The sequence below is a fragment of the Rhinolophus ferrumequinum genome, chromosome 6 (genome assembly GCF_004115265.2).
Source record: "Rhinolophus ferrumequinum isolate MPI-CBG mRhiFer1 chromosome 6, mRhiFer1_v1.p, whole genome shotgun sequence".
Taxonomy (NCBI): Eukaryota; Metazoa; Chordata; class Mammalia; order Chiroptera; family Rhinolophidae; genus Rhinolophus; species Rhinolophus ferrumequinum.
Window position 1 is genome coordinate 1689695 of NC_046289.1, and position 22164 is coordinate 1711858.

The 22164-nt window shown below is 57.5% G+C and overlaps 1 protein-coding gene across 2 annotated transcripts; it reads left to right on the forward strand.

Moving 5' to 3' along the window:
• Positions 1 to 82: 82 nt before the first annotated feature.
• Positions 83 to 5841, forward strand: BAG5 (BAG cochaperone 5). 2 transcript variants are annotated; one of them, XM_033107397.1, is made up of 2 exons: positions 83 to 207; positions 1689 to 5841. In XM_033107397.1, the coding sequence occupies exon 2, from the start codon at positions 1717 to 1719 to the stop codon at positions 3058 to 3060; it is 1344 nt and encodes a 447-aa protein (XP_032963288.1). In that variant the 5' UTR covers positions 83 to 207; positions 1689 to 1716; the 3' UTR covers positions 3061 to 5841. The 2 variants fall into 2 exon arrangements, with proteins under 2 accessions (XP_032963288.1, XP_032963289.1); XM_033107398.1 differs by lacking the exon at positions 83 to 207 and adding an exon at positions 421 to 722.
• The last annotated feature ends 16323 nt before the right edge of the window (positions 5842 to 22164 follow it).

Here is a 22164-nt window from a genome sequence, read left to right on the forward strand (position 1 = left end):
CTCGCTCCGTGGCCGCGGCCATACAGGCTGCTGCGCACAGCGGCCAGCGGCGGGCTGGACGCAGGTCGCGGTGCGGCGCGGACACCTAGGACATTTTTCCAGGGCGGCGGCCGTTCGGCCCGGGGCGGGGCTGCGGGGCCGGTGACATCGGGAGCCGCGGAGTCGCGCGGCGTCGGCGGCGGGCGCGCGATGGCGCGGGCGGCACAGGTGAGCGCGGCGCGGCGGCTGCGCGGGCCTCCTCCCTCCGCGGGGCGGTACGGCCTCCGCCGTCGGCGCGGACCCCTGGCCCGGCGCCCCGTCCCGCTCTGGCCGCGCGGGACCCGGCGCTGCTCCGGCCCCCGGATCCGACGCGGGCCGGACGGGGCCGGGCCTCCGGGGGGGGCCGGCCTCCCCTCCCTCATCCTGGGTTCCCCTTCCTCCCTCCGGCGACCCCGGCCCGGCCGAGCGCGGCCACCCCCTCCCCCCGCGGACCATTGTGAGGTCAGGGCCGGCGGGCGCGTTGGGGGGCCGGGAGAGACGCCCGGAGCGGCCGCTGTGGCCAGTAGCTGCCGCCGCCACCGTCGGCCCCTTCACCGGCTGCCCTGTTCAGACCTAGCCGGGAGGGGTGAGAGAGATGCAGCTTGGGGCCCAGCTCCGGTACCGCACCCCGTAAAGGGCTGATCTTCCACCTGGCCACCTCACCTACGGGAAGCCACGACCAAATCAGCTTAGACCTCTTCTGGGTAAAGTGATGGGAGGGAAAGGCGAGCCGGGGAGGGAGAACGTGAGGCAGCCTGCCGTTCGTTGCCTCTGGAGGCGTGTTCCTGGCTCGGACACCCACAAAGGGTTGATTTCCATCTGTTTCATAGAAATCCAAGACTATGAAAAAAAATGCATTAAGCCATTCTGGACTCCTAATGGGAAACTAGTGAATGAGTTATTCATACTTGTCACATTTTGTGGGGTGTATTTGGCAGGGGTGGGGAGCATAATAGGGTCTGGGGGGTACTAGGCCTCCAAAGCCCAAGCTGTTAGCATCACCCCAGGCCCCTTGCCTTCCCTGTGGAATTTTATGCCTCTTCAGGGAAGACTTGTGAGGTACTAAAAAGGTGGGCAGAGAAACAAGGTAGATTTGTACAGGTGCATAAAGGCTGGAGAGAAATGTAGACGTGAGGACTTCTGGGGTGTCTTGAGAACCCCAGGTGGTGTCTGTTTCACTTAGGGTCGGTGAAGAGGAGCTCTTGGGCAAGGTGGGATGCTCAGATAGTAGGGCTAATCTTTGGAGGCTAGAAGAGCTGCTGGCTTACGTAGTTACATAGGGGGGCCCTGCTGGTGCCAGAAAACCAGTTTTTGGTGTTAAGAACTAAGATACTTACGCCCTTTCCAACTTCGTGCCATGCGTATGAAGGTACACCTGCTCCCTTTTACAGTTGAAGAAACTTGACATTCCCGGGCCCATAGCTTCCACTCACTGGACACTGCAATCACCCCCATCTGTTCTTAATCACTGTGGTGTTTAGGTTATTTTCAGGAGCAGGAGTTGATTAGTCACTTCTTTCTGTACTCAAGTATGACTTCAGTGGACTACAGTAATGACAAGCCCTTCTTCTTGAATATATCTTTTCAAAATGAGAATTTGAGAATAAATTAATATACAGTTACCATCCTGCAGACTGTGGTGTAATGTTACCATTCTTGTCCTCTCTTAGTGCTTGTGAAACGGAACACAACCAAAGTATGGATATGGGAAACCAACATCCTTCCATCCGCAGGCTTCAGGAAATCCAGAAGGAAGTGAAAAGTATAGAACAGCAAGTCATTGGCTTCAGTGGTCTGTCAGATGACAAGAATTACAAGAACCTGGAGAGGATGCTGACGAAACAGCTCTTTGAGATCGACTCTGTAGATACGGAAGGAAAAGGAGATGTTCAGCAGGCCAGGAAGAGGGCCGCGCAGGAGACCGAGCGTCTGCTCAAGGAGCTGGAACAGAATGCCAACCACCCGCACCGGCTGGAGATCCAGAGCATTTTCACAGAAGCCCAGTCGCTGGTGAAGGAGAAGATCGTGCCGTTTTACAGTGGCGGCAACTGCGTGCCTGTTGAGTGCGAAGAAGGCATCCAGGATATCATTCTGAGGCTGACGCACGTGAAAACGGGAGGCAAGATCTCCCTGCGGAAAGCACGGTATCACACTTTAACCAAAATCTGTGCCGTGCAAGAGATTGTCGAGGACTGCATGAAAAGGCAGCCATCCCTGCCGCTGTCCGAGGACGTGCATCCTTCCGTAGCCAAGATCAACTCCGTGATGTGTGAGGTGAACAAGGCCAGGGGCACCCTCATCACATTGCTCATGGGCGTGACCAGCAATGAGACGTGCAGGCACTTATCGTGTGTGCTCTCGGGGCTGACCGCCGACCTGGACGCACTAGACGTGTGCGGGCATCCCGAGATCCGGAATTACCGAAGGGAGGTTGTGGAAGACATCAACAAATTACTGAAGTATTTGGATTTAGAAGAGGAAGCTGACAGGACCCACGCGTTTGACCTAGGACAGAATCATTCCATTTTAAAAATAGAAAAGGTCCTCCAGAGAATGAGAGAAATAAAAACCGAACTCCTTCAAGCCCAGAATCCTTCTGAACTGTACCTGAGCGCCAAAACAGAATTGCAGGGTTTGATTGGACAGCTGGATGAGGTGAGTCTTGAAAAGAACCCCTGCATCCGGGAAGCCCGGAGGAGAGCCGTGATTGAAGTGCAGACCCTCATCACTTACATTGACTTGAAGGAAGCCCTGGAGAAAAGAAAGCTGATCGTGTGTGAGGAGCACCCGTCACACAAAGCCGTCTGGACCGTCCTCGGACACTTGTCCGAGATCCAGGAGGAAGTTCTCTCATTTGACGGAAACCGAGCTGATAAGAACTACATCCGGCTGGAAGAGCTGCTCACCAAGCAGCTGCTGGCCCTGGACGCAGTGGACCCGCAGGGGGAGGAGAAGTGCAAGGCGGCCAGGAGGCAGGCGGTGCGACTGGCGCAGAACATCCTCAGCTACCTGGACCTCAAGTCCGACGAGTGGGAGTACTGAGGCCAAGGGGCGCCCGGGGCGCCCGCCGCGCTTGCTGTTCCGCACTTTACACAGACGTCCATGTGTTTGCAGAGCTTTCCGTTCTCTGAGCCTCCCTGTGATTTACACGTGCATATTTCAATCTCAGTATTTATGATTTAAGCAAATTATATTCAGTATCTCTGCTGCTTTTGATATCGCAAAACAAATATCATTACAGCACATTAACTTTTCCATTGGATCGTTATCTGTATGTTGTGTGGTTTTTTAAAAATCAAAATGGAATACGGGCAGCTTTTGTAATTTTTAACTGGGTTGTACAAGCATTAAAATGCAGATATTTCAGAATCTAGCACTAGACAGCCTTGCATAATCCTAGAACAATTATGAGAAGGGAACATTTTTGGTTAAGTAGGAGGAGAGCCCAAGCGCAGAAGCAGTACACTGTTTTAGTATGCTAAATAAAGCAGGAGGACTTTATCATTTTTAAAGCCTGATTGGTCCCACCCCATTTACAGGTGGGCTTGGGTTTTCTTTTTTTGGATGGTCTGTTCTTTCATAAACTTTTTGTTTGAAAAACAATGTATTCCCCCCCATACTCTGCATTGAGAGAGAGGAATCTTAACTTTTGTGACATAAGAAAATTATGACAATTGATAGCAAAGAAATCTTCGAGACTGTATTGAAAAAGGGATAAAACACCAGCTAATGCCTCCAGGTTGTTTTGTAAAATCTCAACTTGCAGTTTTGCTTAGGAAGGATGGGCGCATTAAATGAAGTTAATGGACCTTTAGGAAAAAAAAAGGGAAACACCCAGACCTGGGGGGGGATCATGGGAACTGGAGCGCAGTTGTCAATGTCAGGAGATATAAAACCAAGCAGACGAGTCTGAGTGAAAGGCGGACGAGCCTGGCGGGGCCGCACAATGGGCAGACGTGTTAAACATACTCGGTGCCACGGGACAGCGCACGGGAACAGGAACGGTCAGCCCTCCCCGCGGGACCCAATCTTTACAGCTTGTCTGAGGAAGGCAGCCGTCGGCTACTGGCATCTTGAACTTGGCACAATGGGACCAAGCAGTAAAAGCTGCTGTGAGCACCAGCCGTGTTTCCCCAGCTCACATCACTAGCCCCTGGTGTTTCCCTAGTGCCAGAGCCAGCAGGGTCTGTCAGGGCACGGGGTTTTTTCTGCGAAAGGGTATCCATGTTTCTGTATACTTTCTGAGGACCCAATTTTACGGTTGCCTTTTAATGTGAACAAAAATTAGAGTTGTGAAGTGCCTTGATAACGAGTTGGTCCCAGCATTACAATTACCAGACTGTTCTTTCTGTAGTCACCTTTCACAAGTAATCCTGGTCCAGTACATCTCTTGAACTCTATAGTAATCCTTTGCCATCTTTCTGAGATACTCATTTGGTAACTTTATGTAAACAGCTAGAAATAAGATAGATAAAGAAATAGCCCTAAATATGCAAAAGATGGTAAAAGTGTAACCCTAGACAAACTTCCCTTTGTGTCAGTATTGCCCAGTAATGAAAAGCCTGTGATACGGCCTCCCTACTAGAAACGTACATTGAATAGTAGGGTCGAAGGGCAGTGCGTCCCTCCCAATACACACCCAGCTCCTGGCAACTGAGGGGTCGGTCAGCATAAGTTTTATTTCAGGATTGCTATTCTGTATCATAACTTTAGGGTCCTCTGAAAATCAAAGACTAAATGCAGGTGGTGTCTGGTTACAGCACCGGAAGTCCAGGCTTTACTCCATTCAGCTCAGATGCCTGTGGTGGCTGTGCTTCATTGTGAATTTCAGGTCTGAAAGTTAACCCTCAGCATTTCCTTTCAAAGTATCCATTGTTCTTTGAAAACAGTTCTAAGGCTGTGTTCATTTCACACATGTTCCAGAGCTTTGAGCAGTGTGTGTGCATACGGGATACTGAACTTGGCCATGGTCATTTTGGATTGCTCACTTGGGTTATTCTGACATCAAAACCATCAAATCAACCTTGACTGCCTGGTAAGACAAGACGTTTCCTGTGTTCAGTCTGTTCCAGCTCCTTGTAGCTGCTTAATCTCCTGAAATGAGCCCTAGTGACACTGGATTTAGCTTTTCTTGTCCCTCATCGGGAGCCGTCTGTGTTAATGTGGGCTGCCGCATGTAATCTTTAAATGAGGCTCATCACATTGTATTGTATTTTTATGATCTGACATGAAGAGAATCTGTAATGGAAGCAAAAGCTAGCCCTAAGAATGTCTGGCCTTGGGTCTGCATTAAACGGTGTAGTCCATGTTCGTGCAAAAACTGCTGGGAACATTTGTTTTCTTTACCTTCAGTCAGCACCGCTTCAAACACACTGCATCCAGACAGACTGAAGTCAACCTGTAGTGAAGGAGCCACGAACATACGTGGAATCAATATGTGCACTAAGTACAGTTCAGTGCTTTATTTCCTTAAATGGCTTGGTGTATGTGACATAATGTAGTATATTTGAGAAGTTGAACCAGTTTTTCTCATTTGTTTTATTTTGCCAATTTTTATCTGGTTTTTCAGGGTCTGAGCTTAACCTGTACATAGTTTTTCTAAGCAAAGCTTTTCAGCTTTTAAGTCATCTGGTACGTTGGAGAATAACAGGAGACATATTTGCCGTTGATTTTGATGTATAATACAGGCGTGTCATTCCAGTGTGTTGGTTCCTGCCTATTTATTTACTGTATGACTCTTGTAATAGTATACCTTAAATATTCAGTATGATTTTGAGATATACATAGTAGTTGACCCTTAATTATGAATGAAATAAAAAAGAGAAAAAGCCTTAGCTTATCTTTGCAGTGGAGGAAGGGTGTGATTCTGAGGTGTGAGCTCTGTTCTTAGGTTTTCACCTTCACTACCTGACGACTTGGGTAAGGAATGACGTTACACGTTGGCCAGACACACTGAGGGTGGGCTCCATAGCTCCAGTTGGTGGCGGTTGTCTAAGGAGGTGGCAACACAGCACAGGCCAGTGAAGGGGTAACTTCCTATTTAAACAACCCAGGAAGGTGGGGGCCAGAGAACGGCTGCCACGCCCGGGGGATGTGGCCTCACGCCCTGCCTCTCCAGGAGGGTGCTCCCATGAGGAGGTGAGTATGTCTGAGTCCTTCCAGAGTTTCTGCACTGCCCCACCCCCAGTGCTCCCTGCCCTTGAGGACGAGTCACGTTCACTGTGGGCATTTGCCTGTCTTTTGAAAACCCATCACACCATAGCAGTCAGTGGTTTTTTCCTAGCCTTTCCCTCCGTGGACTTTTCTGTGGCCTCTCCTGCCTGCTGCTATCTTTCAGGTGATCAAATAGAGAGGTAGAAGCAGCCTCCTGAGCCATGCACATACATGGGCCCAGAACTGAAAAGCAAGTTGGACAGGTTAAAAGGAACCCTTTCCAGGAGGCACTTGGATCACTTACGGGCATTAGAAACAATGTAACCAAGCGCCTGAGTGCACTTAGTGCTGTGCTAACAACATACCCATCACACGTGTCTCCCCAAAGAAAACAGCCTGGGCGAGGCTCCAAGGGACAGGAACCCGCCGGCCCGACCTGTCTCAGGCATAAACACCTAGACGTCAGGAGAACAGGGCGAGTGCCAAGGCCAGTGGGCTCCACAGGCCAGGGAGGGGCTCAGGCCCGGAAGGCTGGTTAGGAAGGGACAGGCACCCCAGAGGGCTGGGCAGCAGTGATGTGCAGGGACTAAGGGACAGTGGCCTGACAAGCTTGGCTTCTGCTTCTGGGATGCGGAAGTGCCAGCCGGAGTGCAGGCAAGGCCCAGATCAGGGCCTGAGGGCGGGGCTGGGGTTACCCAGGCTAGTGGTATGTCTGCTGGTCTTACAGCTGCTGCTGCTGTACTTTCAACGCTTCACTCTTCAAGCTGTCATCCATGGAAGCTGTGTATGTGCTGGCCCTGTGCGAAGCATCTGACGTGTGTTTAATGCCACTTTGGTGATTACCTACGTGGGTGGTCACCTGCCCAAGGAACTGCCTGAGGTGGCTGGGCTAACTGGACCTTCCAGTCTCGCCCACAGTGGAGCTCTCCACAGGCAGGGCCACCCTTGGGGGCGCAGTGTGGCTGCCAGGCCTCTAGGATTCTAGAAGCTCCCCGTGTAGGACCGGTCGGTCACTGGCCGGAGGTGCAGAGCTCAGGCTGGAACCCCGCAGCTTGCATGGAAATGTCAGCTCAGCCGCTTCCAGACGGGGTCAGCTTCAGTGTCTTCTGTCACGGGGTCCGAGGACTCAAGGACTTAATACCACCGAGAGCTCCAAACAGCAGGAAACCTTTTAATCAGAAATATAAGAAACACTGCCTTACCCAGCGTCTTCCTGTCCCCGTGTCTTTCAGTTGGGAGTTTTAACTGGGAAATGTACCCTTCCAGCTTCTTCTCTCCCCTTGGGAAAGAAATAATATATTAGGTTGATGAGATTGGTCTCTCCCCTCAGGACTCAGACCTTCCTAAGCCCCCAGGCCCCCAACCCCCAGGCTAAGAAACACGAACTGTGTCTTTCTTGTCAAGCCATCGTCACAGGGAATGGCTTCTCTCATTTGTGTAGGAACCCTTTCAACTCTCGAGCAGGTTACTTGGTTACTTCCTTCCCTGTTGTTACTGGTCCTCTCTGCCGGGATGGTCCCACCTTGTCCCTTAGGAGTCTCGGGGCGGGGCTGTGTGGTCCTGAGCACTGGTGGAAGGGGCAGCCCAGCTGGGCTTAGACTGTGGGCTCTGGCGCCTTCACCCAGAAGCCTTCCCGCTGTCCCCGAGACAGTGGCCGCAGCCTCTGCACCTGCCCCCTTCCTCCTGGTGACTCTGGGCCCACTGTTTATCTGCCGCTCCCAGGCCAGGCTGCAGGGCCCTTGGAGAGAGCACCATCTCTTCATCTTCATCACGGTGGCCTCGGGCCTGGCGATAATGGGAAGCAGATACCCTTTGGATGAACTCTTCTTTAGAAACGGTGTCCCCAGCTCCTGATACAGAATAACTGCAAGACCATTTACTGCGGAGACGGATGGAAACCTCAGCTCTTTGCATAGCCTCATAAAGTGTTTTAGATAAGCTGCCTGTGCTGACCAGGGTGCAGAGAACCTTGGTTACTGATCCTGCAGCCAGGAACCTGCATCACTGTCAGGAACTCACCTGTGCCACCTCGTCCCCATGGGTGGGTCAAAGCGCCGTACCAAGGCCCACGTGGTGGGCTGCCACCCCCTCTGACCAACCACCCTTGGCTAAGCGCCCAGCTGGGTGATAAGCCGAGGGACACAGGCAGCCCCCACATGGGAGCCCCCACGGGGTGTACTGCTCACAGGGTGGAAATGGGGGTAGAGGTCCAGCCAGGTCCCCGAGGTCCCAGCGTAAGCCACTCTATCGCCATCTCAGGTTGCTCTGGTCCCCCAAGGAAGGCAGAGAATGGAACTGCCTTGTCCAGTCACGGGCTGACCTGCTGCCACCTGATGGCCCTCCCTACACAAAGGGACTGGCTCCTGTGCTGCTGTCATGGGTCTGTAGCCTGTCCAAGTTGACCTCTGAGTGGCCAGCAGACACCGCTGGCTTCAGACTGAGCCAGATGAACCCAGAGGGCGACCCTCCCACCTACAGGGGAGCACAACCTGATGGGGCAACACGCAGCCATTCATTCTTGTCTCCATCCAGACCCTGAGGACATAAAACTGCATCCTGGCTGTACCCTCAGCACCTAGAACCGTACCTGGCTCAACCAACAGATATTGTGAATGAATGAATGAGTGAATGAATGAGTGGACGAAGACAGTAAGCACCAGGGGAGTTGGCAGATAGGCAGCCGAGGGGGATGGGATCGCCTCCTGGGTCAGGGAGGGCCTCCAGTGTCCATTCACAAACCTCCATGGGCTCCTGTCCTCGGGTCATGAGGGGTTGGCATGTGTCCCCAGATGCGTCCTGTGTCCCAGGAAAAAGGCAGGAGTGGCCGGAGAACCACAGCCTAGGCATGGTGAGTGGTGTGCCAGGAGAGAGGGTGTGTATGTGCCCCGCATGCCCAGGGCCCAGTGCCAGGAAGAACCCACTCGGGAGCAGGGGTGTCAGGGGCTGGATGGCAGGGCCATGGGCACATTTGGGTCTTTTAGGATTAGGTGCTTTGTTGAATTTCACCCTGGTGGCAGCAGTGGGGGCTGAACTGGGAGCAATGGGGCTAGGGCAGGGGAGCCAGGAGGGAGGGTGGGGCAAGAGAAGCAGGCAGAGTGTGGGACCCAGGGGAGAGGATTTGGGGAGCACTGAGGAAGGCACCAGGGGATGGGGGACTTCTGAGTAGGAGGGGCTAGCCATAGGGACAGGGTCACATAACAATGCAAGGGACAGAACCCCCTGGATCTAGCCGAATAACAAAAGGAGCTGGTATGAAAGGGGCATGGAGGCCAGCCACGTCCCATGGGTCCAGGGCAGCGAGGCGTCTGGCTGCTGGCTCTAGGGCCTGAGGTCTTGTCTCAGCACCATCTGCCAGTCTGCCCACACTGTCTGCTGAACTCATCATGCTGCCCACCCCAATGGCTGACTTTGGCAGGCCCAGGGCACTCTCAGTGGCCCTCAGCTCCTGGGTCCATATGCCATACTTTCTCTGGGAGGCCCAGGTTTCCTTTTCCTGCCCCTACGCCCAACCAGCCACTCAAAGGAACGGCAGGTGTCCTAGGACCAACATGGCTAGTAGCGTGACCCTGTGGTGAAGTGCCCTGTGGTTAGGGGCCATGTGGTCTGGGGACAAGTGTGCAGGCAGACCAACAGCCAGTGCAAAGGCCCTGCGGTACAGCAGCCTCTGGTGGCGTCAGGGGGGAAGTCAGGTGAATCTGCAGGCCTGGATCCCACGGGGAATTGCTGGTTGTGGGGGAAGCCCTGGGTACCTGGGGAGGCAGAATTGCATCCTAGACCAGAGGCTCCCAAAACAGAGAGCCAGGTACAAGCAGCTCTCTGGGACTGGGCACTACTGGGGGGGACCCCCTCCAGGACCAGACCACAACAGTTCCACCAAGCTTGGCCTGGTGACTTTGGCCATGGATGTCCTTTGAGGTGCTAGGCTTGTGCCCTGACAGGCTTAGAAGGGGATCCCAGGGCGGCCTTCCAGGTAAGATCCCAAGAGGCTTGTCTGACCCCACTGCATTGGGCGGGGGCGGGCTGCGAGGCCGGATGGAGAGAGAGGACCCCAGACAGACCCGCCCCAACACCCTGTCCTCCGCACAGACCGGCCTGCACCGCAGCACCTTCCTGACCTTGAAGTCTCCGGAGTCCGGGGCGGACCTCCGTTCTGAGCCCCGCCCGCATGTTTTATGTTTCTGTGCGACCGCCCGGGGGCGCCCGCGGTCCAACTTCGCGGAGCCCAGGACCTCCCAGGCGGAGGGAGCGGCCGGAAGGGGCGGGGGCGGCCCGCCGCGCAGCTGTCGCGTTTGGGCCACTGCCGGGCGCACCTGCCCTCGAGATGGTGGACAGGTGGCCGCGGCGCCACCTGGCTGCGGCTTCTGCCCCCGAGCGGTGAGTGGGGCTCGTGCTGGGCTCCGTGACCCATCACGCCGCCACCGCGCACCACGATCTAGGGTCCCCATGGAGCCCTGGGCGTCTCACAGCTTCTGGATCGCCCCTCGGAGCTGGGGATCTAGTGGGACCTTCTCAGGCCCTGGCCCGCTGACCCACCAACATCCCACGTGGCCCCAGACCATCAGGGTGGAGGCTGGGCAGCCTGGCAGGCAGCGGGGTGTCCCTGCTGTCTGCCTCATCTCCACGCAGGCTGGGCCCTCCCTCCCTCCTGGGTAATTAGACCTCAGCCTTGCCGGGTAAGCCTAACGGCAGTTACTGCAAATGCCGGGGCGGGCCGTGCGCTCTGTTTCTCTGGCCTTGGACAGACCCTCTGGAGCTGGGCAATGCCCATCCCCTCCTCTGCCTCCGGGCCCCACTGGGGCGCCTGTGTTTTTGAGTCTAGGCCAGGAGGACTGAGAAAGTCTGTGGAAACTGGAGGGAAGGAAGGTGCTGGAAGATCTACAGCATGCGGGCAAGCCAGGGCGGGGGTCTGGGCCCCAGGGGTCAGGAAAGGCTGCTGTGGGCAGTGGGAAGGGAGGGCTGGGCCTCCCCCAGTGTTCCTGGGGCTCAAGGCGCCTGTGAGGCCCTGTCCATCAGGCCGCCCAGGACCCATCCCCAGGGCCACAGGGGGACCCCACACTGCCCTGTGGGGTCGGCAGCAACCAGCACAGCCCAGGTAACGATGCAGCTGATACCATGTAAGGCCAGTCCCTGGAGGCTGACTCCATGCTGCCCACAGCAGCCAAGCAGGACAGGCGGTGAGGGGCGGTGGCATAGGCTCCACCAGCCTCGTTCGCTTGGCAGGGGATAGGGGGGACTCCTGGCCTCCAGTCTGTCCTCTTGGTGGCAACAGCCTCTGCCCAAGGCAAGCCTTGGTGCCACTGTCACTTCAGTCTCAGGAGCAAGGCCTCTGCCCTGTGGCCTCCTGCCTTGACCTTTCTCTCAGGGCCCCCAGCACACCCCAGTGCCAGCCCACCCACTTGCCCCTCCATGAAGCTCCCTCTCCCTCCCCTCTACTGTGTCCCTGCCCAAGGAAGTTTGGGGGGGCCTCTCACCACCCACTCTCCCCCTGCCCTGAGCTCAGCCCTAAGGGCACCCTCTGAGCGTGCCCCACACAACTTCATGCCACAGAGAGGCTGTGAGCTGCCTGGGTGCTGTGCTGGGGGTGCTGGGGGCTCAGAGGTAAGCTGCCTAGTAGTGCCTGCCTGTAAGCCTCGCACACCTGCGCACCGGCTTAGGCGTTTGTACTGAAGGGCTGTGCTGCTAAGAGCTCAGGGCCTTTCCCAGAGGCCTTGGGATTCTAGCACACAACAGCTTCCCCCAAGAGTGGCACTCATAGGGGTCCCAGCTACTGTGGCCCACCTGTTCCCCACGCCCCTCCTGCTCCTCAGAAGCCAGCTCCTGTACAGGGTGGGCTTGGAGACCCCTGGCTAGCCCTGTGTTTTCAGACGGAGAGGCTGAGGCATGGATCAAGGGGCCCAGCTGTGACCCCCAGAGGGCGCCTGGGGGTTCGCCTTCCAAGAAGCGGCCCCAGCCCCTCCCAGTTGGCCCCTCCCCAGGGAACCCATCACACTCACCCCTCGCCTTGCGCGGTGGCTCCCTGTTCAGGGATCCTGAGGTCTGCTCCCTCCCAGATACCCAGACTCCACCCTTTGCCGTCAAATGAGGAAGGGAGTCAGACTGGGCCCCAGGGCCCCAGGGCCAGCCCCTCTGCACTCCTCCAGACACCAGAGACGCTGTGAGGCCTTGGCCAGGTGTCTGGGCCACTGTCTGTGAAGTGGGCAGTGACACTGCTTCGTCATGGGGTTGAGTTCAGTGAGGTGCACACAGAGCCGGGGGGTGAAGGGGTGGGGGGTTTCGGGGGGAGACACTGTGTAGAAAGGAGCCCCGCAGGTCCCACCGCCTCCCAGGGGAGGCGGGGCTGAACTCAAGGCTCAGGTCTGCTGGTTTCAGCCCGCGTGACCCCTAAGTCCTAGGCCAACAGTCCCAGCCCCTCCCTCCTCCAACAGCAAGCAAATGAAGTGCGGTGGGTCCCTTGCCAGGGCCTCCAGGCCTGGCTCTGGGCTTCACAGCCTCTGGGAGCCCAGTGGGTCCTGGAGCAGAAGCTCTGTACTGCAGCCTCCTCTACCCTGCCTGCGGGCAGTGTGACGCCCTTGGGGACTTGAGAGTGGCTCCTGCAGCCTGCAGCCTCACGGAGCACCTTGTGTGCTGTGCATGTGTGTGTGCATGCATGAGCTGCGTGTGTGACAGTGTGGAACACATACTCTGCCAAGGCCCGTACTAGCCTGCAGGTGGGCAAGGTGCCTAGGGTAGAGGAGGGCTGGGGTGGGATGCCTGGAGTCTGGCTCAAGGTGTCCTGGGAACGGGGCCCAGAAGGAAGCCTGCGCAGCAGCGATGGTGGTGCCATGGCAACAGTGCACAAAGCACTGGCCTACTTACACCCCACCCCCTCGCTCTCTGCTGGGGGGGGGCAGGGCCTTCAGGGCTCCTGGGGGGCCACGTGCCCAGCCTTTGGGGCTCAGGGCCCTGGAAGCCTTGGGCCTCCACTCGGTCTCCCCCTTAACCATGGATGCTAGGCCAAGCGCATGGAAACTGTTTCTGTTTGATAAATGGGGGTGGGGAGTCTAGAAATGTCCAGCACCCAGTAGGTGGGTGCTCAGCCACATAAGTTCCCTCCCCGTCTCCTGGTGGGCTGTGGACCCAGTGGTTGAAAAAGGGCTTGGAGTTGTCCAGTCTGGAAATGTTGGGCTGCTGGGTGACTGCAAGCCCTGGAAGTCCCTACACCTCCAAGCAAAGGCCTCAGGCCAAGGCCCCCAAGTGGGAGTGGGGGGCGCGGACACTGAGGGCAGAGCCGGAGCCACCCGCACACCCCGATGGAACAGGCTCACGGCAGGCAGGCCGCTGCCCTTCATGTGCTGACACCCTTTCAGCCTCTGTCATCCAGGTGGCCAGGACAGGTAAGGAGAGAGGGCAGGTAAGGAGGAAAGAGACGCCTGGGCCTGACACTAAGCTCTGCTGACAGCATCGGCTCACCTGTGACTGCCTTCTGCACCCAGCCTGACTTTCAGGTCCTGCTGTACACCCGTTGCCTCCTCCTGCAGGAAGCCTGCCTGGCCTGGAGCCCTGGTGTGCTCAGAGCTTCGGGGATGGGAACAAGTGTCTCCAGTGCCCAGGGAGGCTGAGCAAGCCACTGGAGGAGAACAGAGGCATGTATGGGGCAGCCTGAGGGACTCTGGGTGACCTGTGACATCCACATGGCCCTGGGGCCATTGGCCACCCTGCAATACCTCAACCATCAGGGTCTCAGGCAGCTCCAGGAGGAGGGCGGGCTGCTGGCCAGCAAGGCTGTGAGGAGGCTTTGTGGAGCACCTAGGCCCTGGGGACAGGAAGCCCTTGGCCCCACAGGGGTGGATGTCACCTGACACCATGCTTCAAAAAACAAATGTTTTCCTGACCTCACCTGGGGAGCCAGCCAGCCTGCTGTGTGACCTCAGGCCCAGGCTCCTGCTGGGTCACAGTTTCCCCACAGGGACAGACTGTGGGTGTCGGAGAGCAAGCTCAGGCCGAGTGTGTCCTGCCCTGCCCCCGCCCTGAGGCCTACAGGTTGCTGTGACCCCTCTGTCCCCATTCCCTTCCAGACTGGGAGCCCCCAGCCATCACCCAGCTGTCCGGTCACCCCTTCATCCACCAGATGTTCTTCTGCACCCCCAGGGCCATCTGTGGAATGAATGAAGGAGTAGGGTGAATAACTGACACTTGGAGGGGAGCAGCCCCCTGCACCCGTATTTGGATGGGGGTTGGGGTTGATGGTGCACGTGCACACTCCCATGTATGTGCCCCCCAGACACCAGCTGCAGCCGCCCTCCTTCCCCCACCTCAGCCCCCCTTAATTTATGCCGTAAGGGGGGCAGGCCACTTGCTGGTGCCCCGTCTGGAAGAGGCTTTGTCCCCAGGCCGATTCCCAGCGGCCGCCTTTGGGAAGAAAGGGCCCTTCTCTGGCCGGTGATGAGGTCACCCTTCGCTGCTGGGTGCACACAAAGGCCGAGGCCCACCCCCCCCTCCTGGCAGCTGCCTCTTTGTCCTCAGCTCTCAGCCTAGGAGAGACCCCAGGGGCTCCAGCTCAGCCTTAGCGAGGCCTGGCCTTCCTCCTGGGAAGGGGGAAGAGTAGGGGAGGGGACAGGAGCAGCCTCCTCCCCTGGCTTTGCTCCTGATGAGTGACAGAACCTGGGGAGGGGCAGACCCCACCCCAGATGCCATGCTGGGCCCAGGGCTGCTACGCGAGTCTCGGGCTGGTTCGGTGTGTGGGGGGGTGTCTGTGTCCCGCTATCTGTCTGGGTCCTCAAGACAGGCAGGCAAGCTTGGTGGGGCGGCTACAGGCAGGGGAGGGTGAGCTCAGTCATGGGGAGGGGCTCTGGAGGGTAGGTGTTTCATCTGGGTGCTGAAACCAGTGTCTCCCTGGATTCCAGGACACCTGGCATGTGCATCTGTACATTGGTCTGTGTGTGTATGTATGTGCATACGTGTGCACTGCATACATGTGTGTGCACACGTGTGTGTGCATGCCTACGTGTGTGGTGGGGTGAGGGGCTGAGGCTCAGAGAGGGCAAGTCCTTTGCCCAAAGCCACCCCGTCCGGGCAGTGTGCTGAGAAACCCACACCTCTTCTCCCTTCCCGCTTCCCCCACTGTGCAGTAAAGAGGATCATGACCCACCCACCACCTCTCTACAGACTGCAGCGGCCAGGGAGCCTGCCCAGCGGGGGTCAGAGCCACCAAAGCTGTGAAAACCCCTGGGAATCCCAACGTGAAAGGCTGGCCACGTGGCCTGGGGACTCCACTGCTGTACTGAGTGTACTGACGGAGCACGAAGGAGATTTGGTCACGTTCCGGGCACACAGGAAGCACGGAGTTTAGCAGGTCCCTGGGCATCACAGTGACATCACACAGGCCTGGGTGGGTGCAATGTGGGTCTCTCAGGGCTGTGGGGGTGCTGGGGGCTTTGGACGCCCCAGTGGAGGAGGCCTGGCCAGGGCTGAAGGCGCTGCATGGGGCCCTGGGAGGGCAAAGCCTGCTGACCAGATCTAGGAGCTCGGTGACCGGCTGTGGGATGGGAAGGGCCACCGCCGAGCCCCTCCTCCCACCAGCTGGCAGCACTCGGCCCAGAGCTCCTTAGCAGTCTCTCCACGGAGGGAGGAAGTGGGGCCTGAAGAGAACAGAACAAAACCCTTCATCTTGTCCCAGACAAACAGAGGCCAGGCTGGACAAGGGACGGCAGGGGCTCGGAGCCCTGCAGGGCGGGGCTGCAGGCAGAGCCAACCCTGGCCAGTCTGGGCTCCAGGTGGGGGGAGGGGGGTTGAGCCTGGTGGCTGAACCCCGGGGCCAGGCACAAGCTCTGTCCAGGCCCCTGTGAGAGCCCTGCCCTTGGACCTCGGGACCCGCCAAGAAGCTTTCTCAGGAAGTGTGGGTCAGCCGTAGTTGTAGGAGCCCCTTTGGCCACCCTCTGACTGGGTGCCTAGCAGGTGGGCCCAGGTCTCAGAGGACACCAGGGCAGGCGTGGGACAGATGCAAGGGAGGAGCCTGTACTGGACCCCTAGGGTCCAGGCCACCAGTGCGCCTTCACGTTCTACGGGTGGGGGGCAGCAGAGTTGGGGGATGGGGTGGCCTGGGTCCCATCCTCCCTCTCCATGAGAAGCGTCTCCTTCCCGTTGCCTGGTGCCTGGAATGTCCATTGTGCCGGTAGCCTAGCAACAAGCCTGTGTCGCCCACTGCCCCAGCCCGGCTGCCCCGCATTCCTGGGCAGGGCCTGCGCCTCCACAGGTCAGGCTCATCAGCCGTGTCCCGGGGCTGGGAACCTGCAGCCTGCGTGTGCCGCAGCCCAAGTGACTGAGAATGCCAGCCTGTGGGTGCTCTCTGAATCCACACAGCCTCCTTTCCGACCACCTCCTTCCCTGGTTCCCACCCATGTACAGTCACTTTCTTGGCAAACTAAGGCAACGATAGTGACCCAAAGCAGCCAAGTGCCCACTGGGGTCGAGAGGGAAGGACTGGAAAAGGGCAGAGTGGGGCACCCGTTGCATCTACATTGGTCCAGGACTCCTGGTGCCAGGCAGTTAAATGGCTGCTGTCCATCATAAGTAAGTCATACTGCAACGAGATGGATTTCTGGCCGGCCTCATAACACCAGCTCTGCGCTCCAACCACCTGAGCCACCAGCGTCACTGGTTTGATTCCCACATGGGCCAGTGAGCTGCGCCCTCTACAGCTAGATTTAAAAACAAAAAAAATGACTTGCCTTGGAGCTGAGCTGCGTCCCCCACAACTAGATTGAAAAAAAATGACTTGACATGGAGCTGATGGGTCCTGGAAAAACACACTGTTCCCCAATATTTCCCAATTTAAAAAAAAAAAGATGGATTTCTAAGCTATTTTCTGGGGGCACTGGAAGAGTTTCGGGGCTGTGGGTGGCAGCGGGGCATGGGGCAGAGAGGCCAGGGGTGTGGGGAGGGCCCGGAAGGAGAAAACAGGATGCTTGTCTGTAGTTGGAGAGGCCAGAAGAGGCGCTGCCTCCCAGAAACCTGGGACAATGCTTCCTCTGGGGCTGGGGGAGGGGGGCCCTGCAGCCCCACAGCTCCCTGCTCCTCTCCTGCCCTGGGATGTTAGGGGCCGTCCTACAGACCCAACTTTAATGACAGCTCCTGGGTCTGCGGCCATGGATCCGCCCTGAGAGGAGCTGACAATGGGTGGCTTCCTGTTGCCCTGGCGAGGACTGGCCTCCTATCTCTCCCACCTGAGCCACAGCACGTGACCTGCTGGCTGCCTGGCCACCCCAGAACGTGCTGTCCTCCCAATGCTGGAGAACCAGAGGGTCACCCGGGCCCCGACTTTAGGGGAGCCTGGTGGCCCTGGGAGAAGAGGCAGGGAACAATTATGGGGCACCCAAAGGGTAGGGATTTCTTCCCGGTCCAGAGCCTAGAACAAGTAAGTGGTTAAAGCAGCCTGGGGCATCTTTCCTTTAAAAAAAAATTAAACTAACAAGTTTTTATTTTGGAAAATGTCGAGGAAGTGCAGGGGGGCTCACACAAAGCAGCCGCTCCCAGGGTCTCGCCTCTATCCACCCCCAGGGATTTTGAGGCAGACCCCCCCCACTGTCACTTCACAGCGTCATTAGCAAACCCCAACATACCACTTACTCAGGCTCCACATTTCCCAATCGTCTCATGTTATAAAATGAGACCCACCCACACGTAAAATAGCATGAGGTCCGCCCACAGCGGTCCTCTGCTGCTCCGACCCTGGCCTCTGCGAGGTGGAGTCCCCTGGAGACACAGTAACCTGGAGAGAAGGATCTGGGGACTTGACGCAACCATTCCAACCCAACTGAGGTGGAATTAAGTTCTAAAGGACGACGGCGCAGCCTCGAAAAGAGCAAGGTAGGGACCAGCCCGGTGGCTCAGGCGGTTGGAGCTCCATGCTCCTAACTCCGAAGGCTGCCGGTTCGATTCCCACCTGGGCCAGTGGGCTCTCAACCACAAGGTTGCCGGTTCAACTCCTCAAGTCCCGCAAGGGATGGTGGGCTGTGCCCCCTGCAACTAGCAATGGCAACTGAAAGGACAACAACATGAAGCTGAACGGCACCCTCCACAACTAAGATTGAAAGTACAACAACTTGACTTGGAAAAAAGTCCTGGAAGTACACACTGTTCCCCAATAAAGTCCTGTTCCCCTTCCCCAATTGAAAAAAAAAAAAAAGCGAGGTAGACCATGCCAGAAGCTTCCATAGAGCTGTGACGGAGCTGCCTAAGTTAATAAAGTTGTGCTTTGTTTCCAGCAAAAGGAAAGAAGAACAGTTTGAAAGTCTCCAGATCCCCTGGATCTGACTGCTGGGCCCCCACCCCCAGGGTTCCTGATTCAGCAGGTCTCAGGTGGGGCCGGGATTCTGCATTTCCACTGAGTACCTAGGTGACTACATACTGTGGATTCTGAGGACCTGTGACGTCACCCATCTCAGTCCTCTCACCCTGGGAGGATGGTAAGACACCAGGAAAAAGCAGATGGGAAATGAGAAGGACATGGGGATGCCCTGCACCTTCTTGCCAGACGGGTAGCAAATTTAGCTGTGAGCTTTCTAGTGGCAAAAAGGGACAAACATGAAACCAAACTGGTGCTTCTCAAACTTCAATGTTTGAGTCACTTGGGGAAGTCGTTAAAGCACACCTTCAGATGAGGTGGTCAGGGGAGATCGAGATTCTGTCCCTACAAGTGCCCTGGAGATGCAGGTGCTGTGGCCCAGGGACCAAATCTGAGTACAGCTCAGTGCCCCCGGGCGGAAATCCTACAGGTGAGCAGCTCCGTGACTCCAGGCACCAAGACGCCTGGCTGACCAGGAGAGGAAGTCGTGAGGCCCGTCGGTGCACCAGCCCAGGAGCTCTGCCTCTCTGCCGGGGTCACTTCTGGGTGCTTCAGCGTTTGCCCACCAGGGTGGCCAGCAGAGAGGCCTGAAGGCCAGGCTGCGAGAGGACACTTCTACCTCTGGGGGAAGGGCAGCTTGGTGGAATTCATGTTGGGGAGGATACACTATGATATTGCTCTGGAGACAGGAAGTGGAGGGGGGTTGCTGAGCTTTGGATCCTGTCAAAGAAAAGCCCACCCAAGCATCTCTTCTTCCCCTGAAGCCGTGTTTGAGCTCAGACAGTGAGGGCCCTGGCTCTACGTCGTGTCCCAGGACACAGTGGTTTCTGTCTGTCCATCCCTGAGGCAGCCGGTTGGCTGTGCTGAGCTGGCCGGGAGGAGGGGCTGGGAGCCCAGGGAAGGACCTGAGGGTGGGGACTGAGAGGGTCTGCCAGTGCCAGGTACAGAGGCTTTGTAGGAGGGGGAGCGGGGGGTGCGGGGGGCAAAGCGGCTGCTTTCCCTGTGTGATCCGAGTGGGGAGGAGAGGGGCTGCTGAGGAGGGGGCTTCAGGCCTGAGGGGCCAGAGACATGCGCGCCCAGAATCCTGGGAGAGGTGGGGGCCCGCTCCCCACTTTTATCAGCCATCAAAGGAAGAAGAGCCCAAGAAGGAGTCAGAGGGGACTTTGGGCCATTGCATAGGAGCCACCCCACTCAGGAGGTCAAGGGCAAGGTCAGCAGGGGCAGGCAGCAGGGCTGGGGTAGGGCTCCACCCTCCCAGCTGAGTCCAACTGTGCCTGGAGCTGGGTCCTACCCTTGGCCCATGCGTGGGGGCTGATGGGTCCTGAGGAGTGGGGACAGCTGCAGGGTGGGCAGTCAGGATGGAGCTGCCTGTGGGTGGGGGCAGAATTGTAAATGGGGTGCGGAGAGCAAAGGAAGTGGGAGGGGTGGAGGGCCAACCATTAAGAGACTCCCTTCCCTGTCCCCATCTTCCAAAAATGTGCCCACACTTGGCCTGGCCCCTCTTTAAAGGGACAGATGTCGGGGAGAAAGCTGATTATCATCTAAGGCTGGAGGCTGTGACCGGAACTCTCGGTTAGCGTGACCCAATTCCGAGCTATTCTCAGCCTGGTGGGAGCGGAGTAATTCCCTCCCGCCGATGCTGTCTTCGCAGGCAGTCTGACTTTGAAATGCCCTCATCTGGGACAGAAACACTGCACAGGGAGGATGGCCGGGCTGACAGGGTCCTGCAGGCCCGTCCCTGCTCGCTGAGGACCCACTGTGCAAGGCACCCACTAGGGCAGGAAAGGCCCCACTGGGTCCTGCCCTTGTGCCTGCGGCCACAGCTCCTCCCTTAAACCCACAGGGTCTCTCTCGAGGTTAGGCCATGGGGCCATAGGCTTGAAAAGTAACCCCCAGTGGGCTTGCCCTTGATGCTTGTGAGCTGTGGACATGAGAAGAGCGTGTGCAGGCCAATCCACGTCCTGGAGGAAGGGGACCTTCAGTCAGCTCAGATCCCACGCGTGAAAGCCTAGCTGAGAGCAGCCAAGCCACAGATTTGAGAGGAACTGACTTGCTTTAAGCCTGAGTTGGGTTTTTTTGGGGGGGAGGGAGGGTATTTGTTATGCAGTATGTCTGTGGTGACAGCTAACTAATACACCTGCCTCGAAAGTTGTGGCAGTTAACTGAAGTGCCATCTGTCCATACCCAGCCAAAGGTTCTCATAATTTTCAGTTTTACCACACAACTAACTATAAGCAGTGACTAGATGACCTGTATTTGTCAGAAAAGTTTCAATGTCAAATCCTCTCTCCTGATTTCCTGATAAACAATTCAAGGGCCCCTGTAACAAAAAGCTATTTATTCAAGTACCTCAAAGCACAAAGGACATTCTCAGATGGACCCAGAAGTGGCCCGAAAATTCTGGCCTTTGATTCTGAGAGAATGGGGGGCTTCCTGGAGGCGGTGGCAGCACAAATAATAATCAGAGACATTCTGTGACCACCGACTGTGCAAAGGTTGATGCCCCCTCCACCCTCCTGTAGGCACTGTGCCCATACTTCTCTCTGTAGGAGGGAGGAAAGTGGCTTCTCACCACAATGCCAGAGGGAGGATGTGACCCCCGAGGGCAGAGTGGCGTCTGACCATCCCTGTCAAGGGTGGGCTGCCTGCAGGATCAAGTCCAAATGCCTTGTCTTTCTGTGATGGCAGGGGCCACCTCCTGGCGAGGCCTTCTTGACACCCCTCCTCTCCTCCCAGCACACGGTCCAGCCCCCTTTCCTGGCTTTGCTCCCACCATGTGTGTCTCCCCTACACTCTGTGCCGGTTCCCGGGAGCCCCTCCAGAGCAGGGCAGGCTGCCCAGAACACCTGGGTCCTCAGCACCAGAAGAGTGCGGCTCACAGCGGCTGCTCAGCCCACGTGCTGGGTGACAGGGCACCACCAACCCCCACCTGCTTGCTCCCACCCGGGGACACTGGGAGCAAGGGCAGCCCGGGACCCTCTCCACCCAGGCCCCGCCAGGAGGCAGGGACACCCCCAGGCTGGCATGTGTCTAACAGAGCCTGCGCAGAGGGGGGGACTGGGCTTGGGTGACCGGCCTGTGCAAACAGGGCAGGTGGTTGTCAGCCTAGGAGGCTGGAGCGTCTCCTGCCCGAGACCTGCCCGTTCTGCCTGTGAAGGCCTCCTGCTCACCCTCCAATTTCCTGTAACCCTTCCAGGTCCTGCGTGGTTGTCACGTGTCCTGCGCCTGCTCCGGCTACAGGGGAAATCTCTCCCCTGTGGCCGCTGTGCTTACAGCCTAGGGCCTACGCAGGGTGGGCGAGTATGTGATGTGGGGTCTCGCTGGGTGGCACAGGCAAGAGGCCTGGGGCCCGGAGCCACATCTCCTCTGGGCCTGTCTCCCCGCCTGCAGTGGGATGGGGTGGGCAGGAGGCAGGGTCTTCTGGGCCTGGGCCCCTTGCAGCTCGCCCAGCCCCAGCCTGGAGTCTGGTGCGCAGGTGGCACTGGGAGAACAGACCGGCAAGTAACCACAGTGAGGCCAGAAGCAGCTCACAAGGAGGGCAAGGCCCCTGGGGCACTTCCTGGGGAGCCTCTCATTCTGGCCCTCAGGCGGGATCCTGCCTGGGGCCCTCGGAGCTGGGGAGCCAGGGTCCGAGGCAGCTAGTCTCTAGGCCTTCTGGGGCTGACGCGGGA

Coding starts and splice junctions, on each gene's coding strand:
- BAG5 (XM_033107397.1), top strand. CDS start 1,717: ATGGATATGGGAAACCAACATCCTTCCATCCGCAGGCTTCAGGAAATC.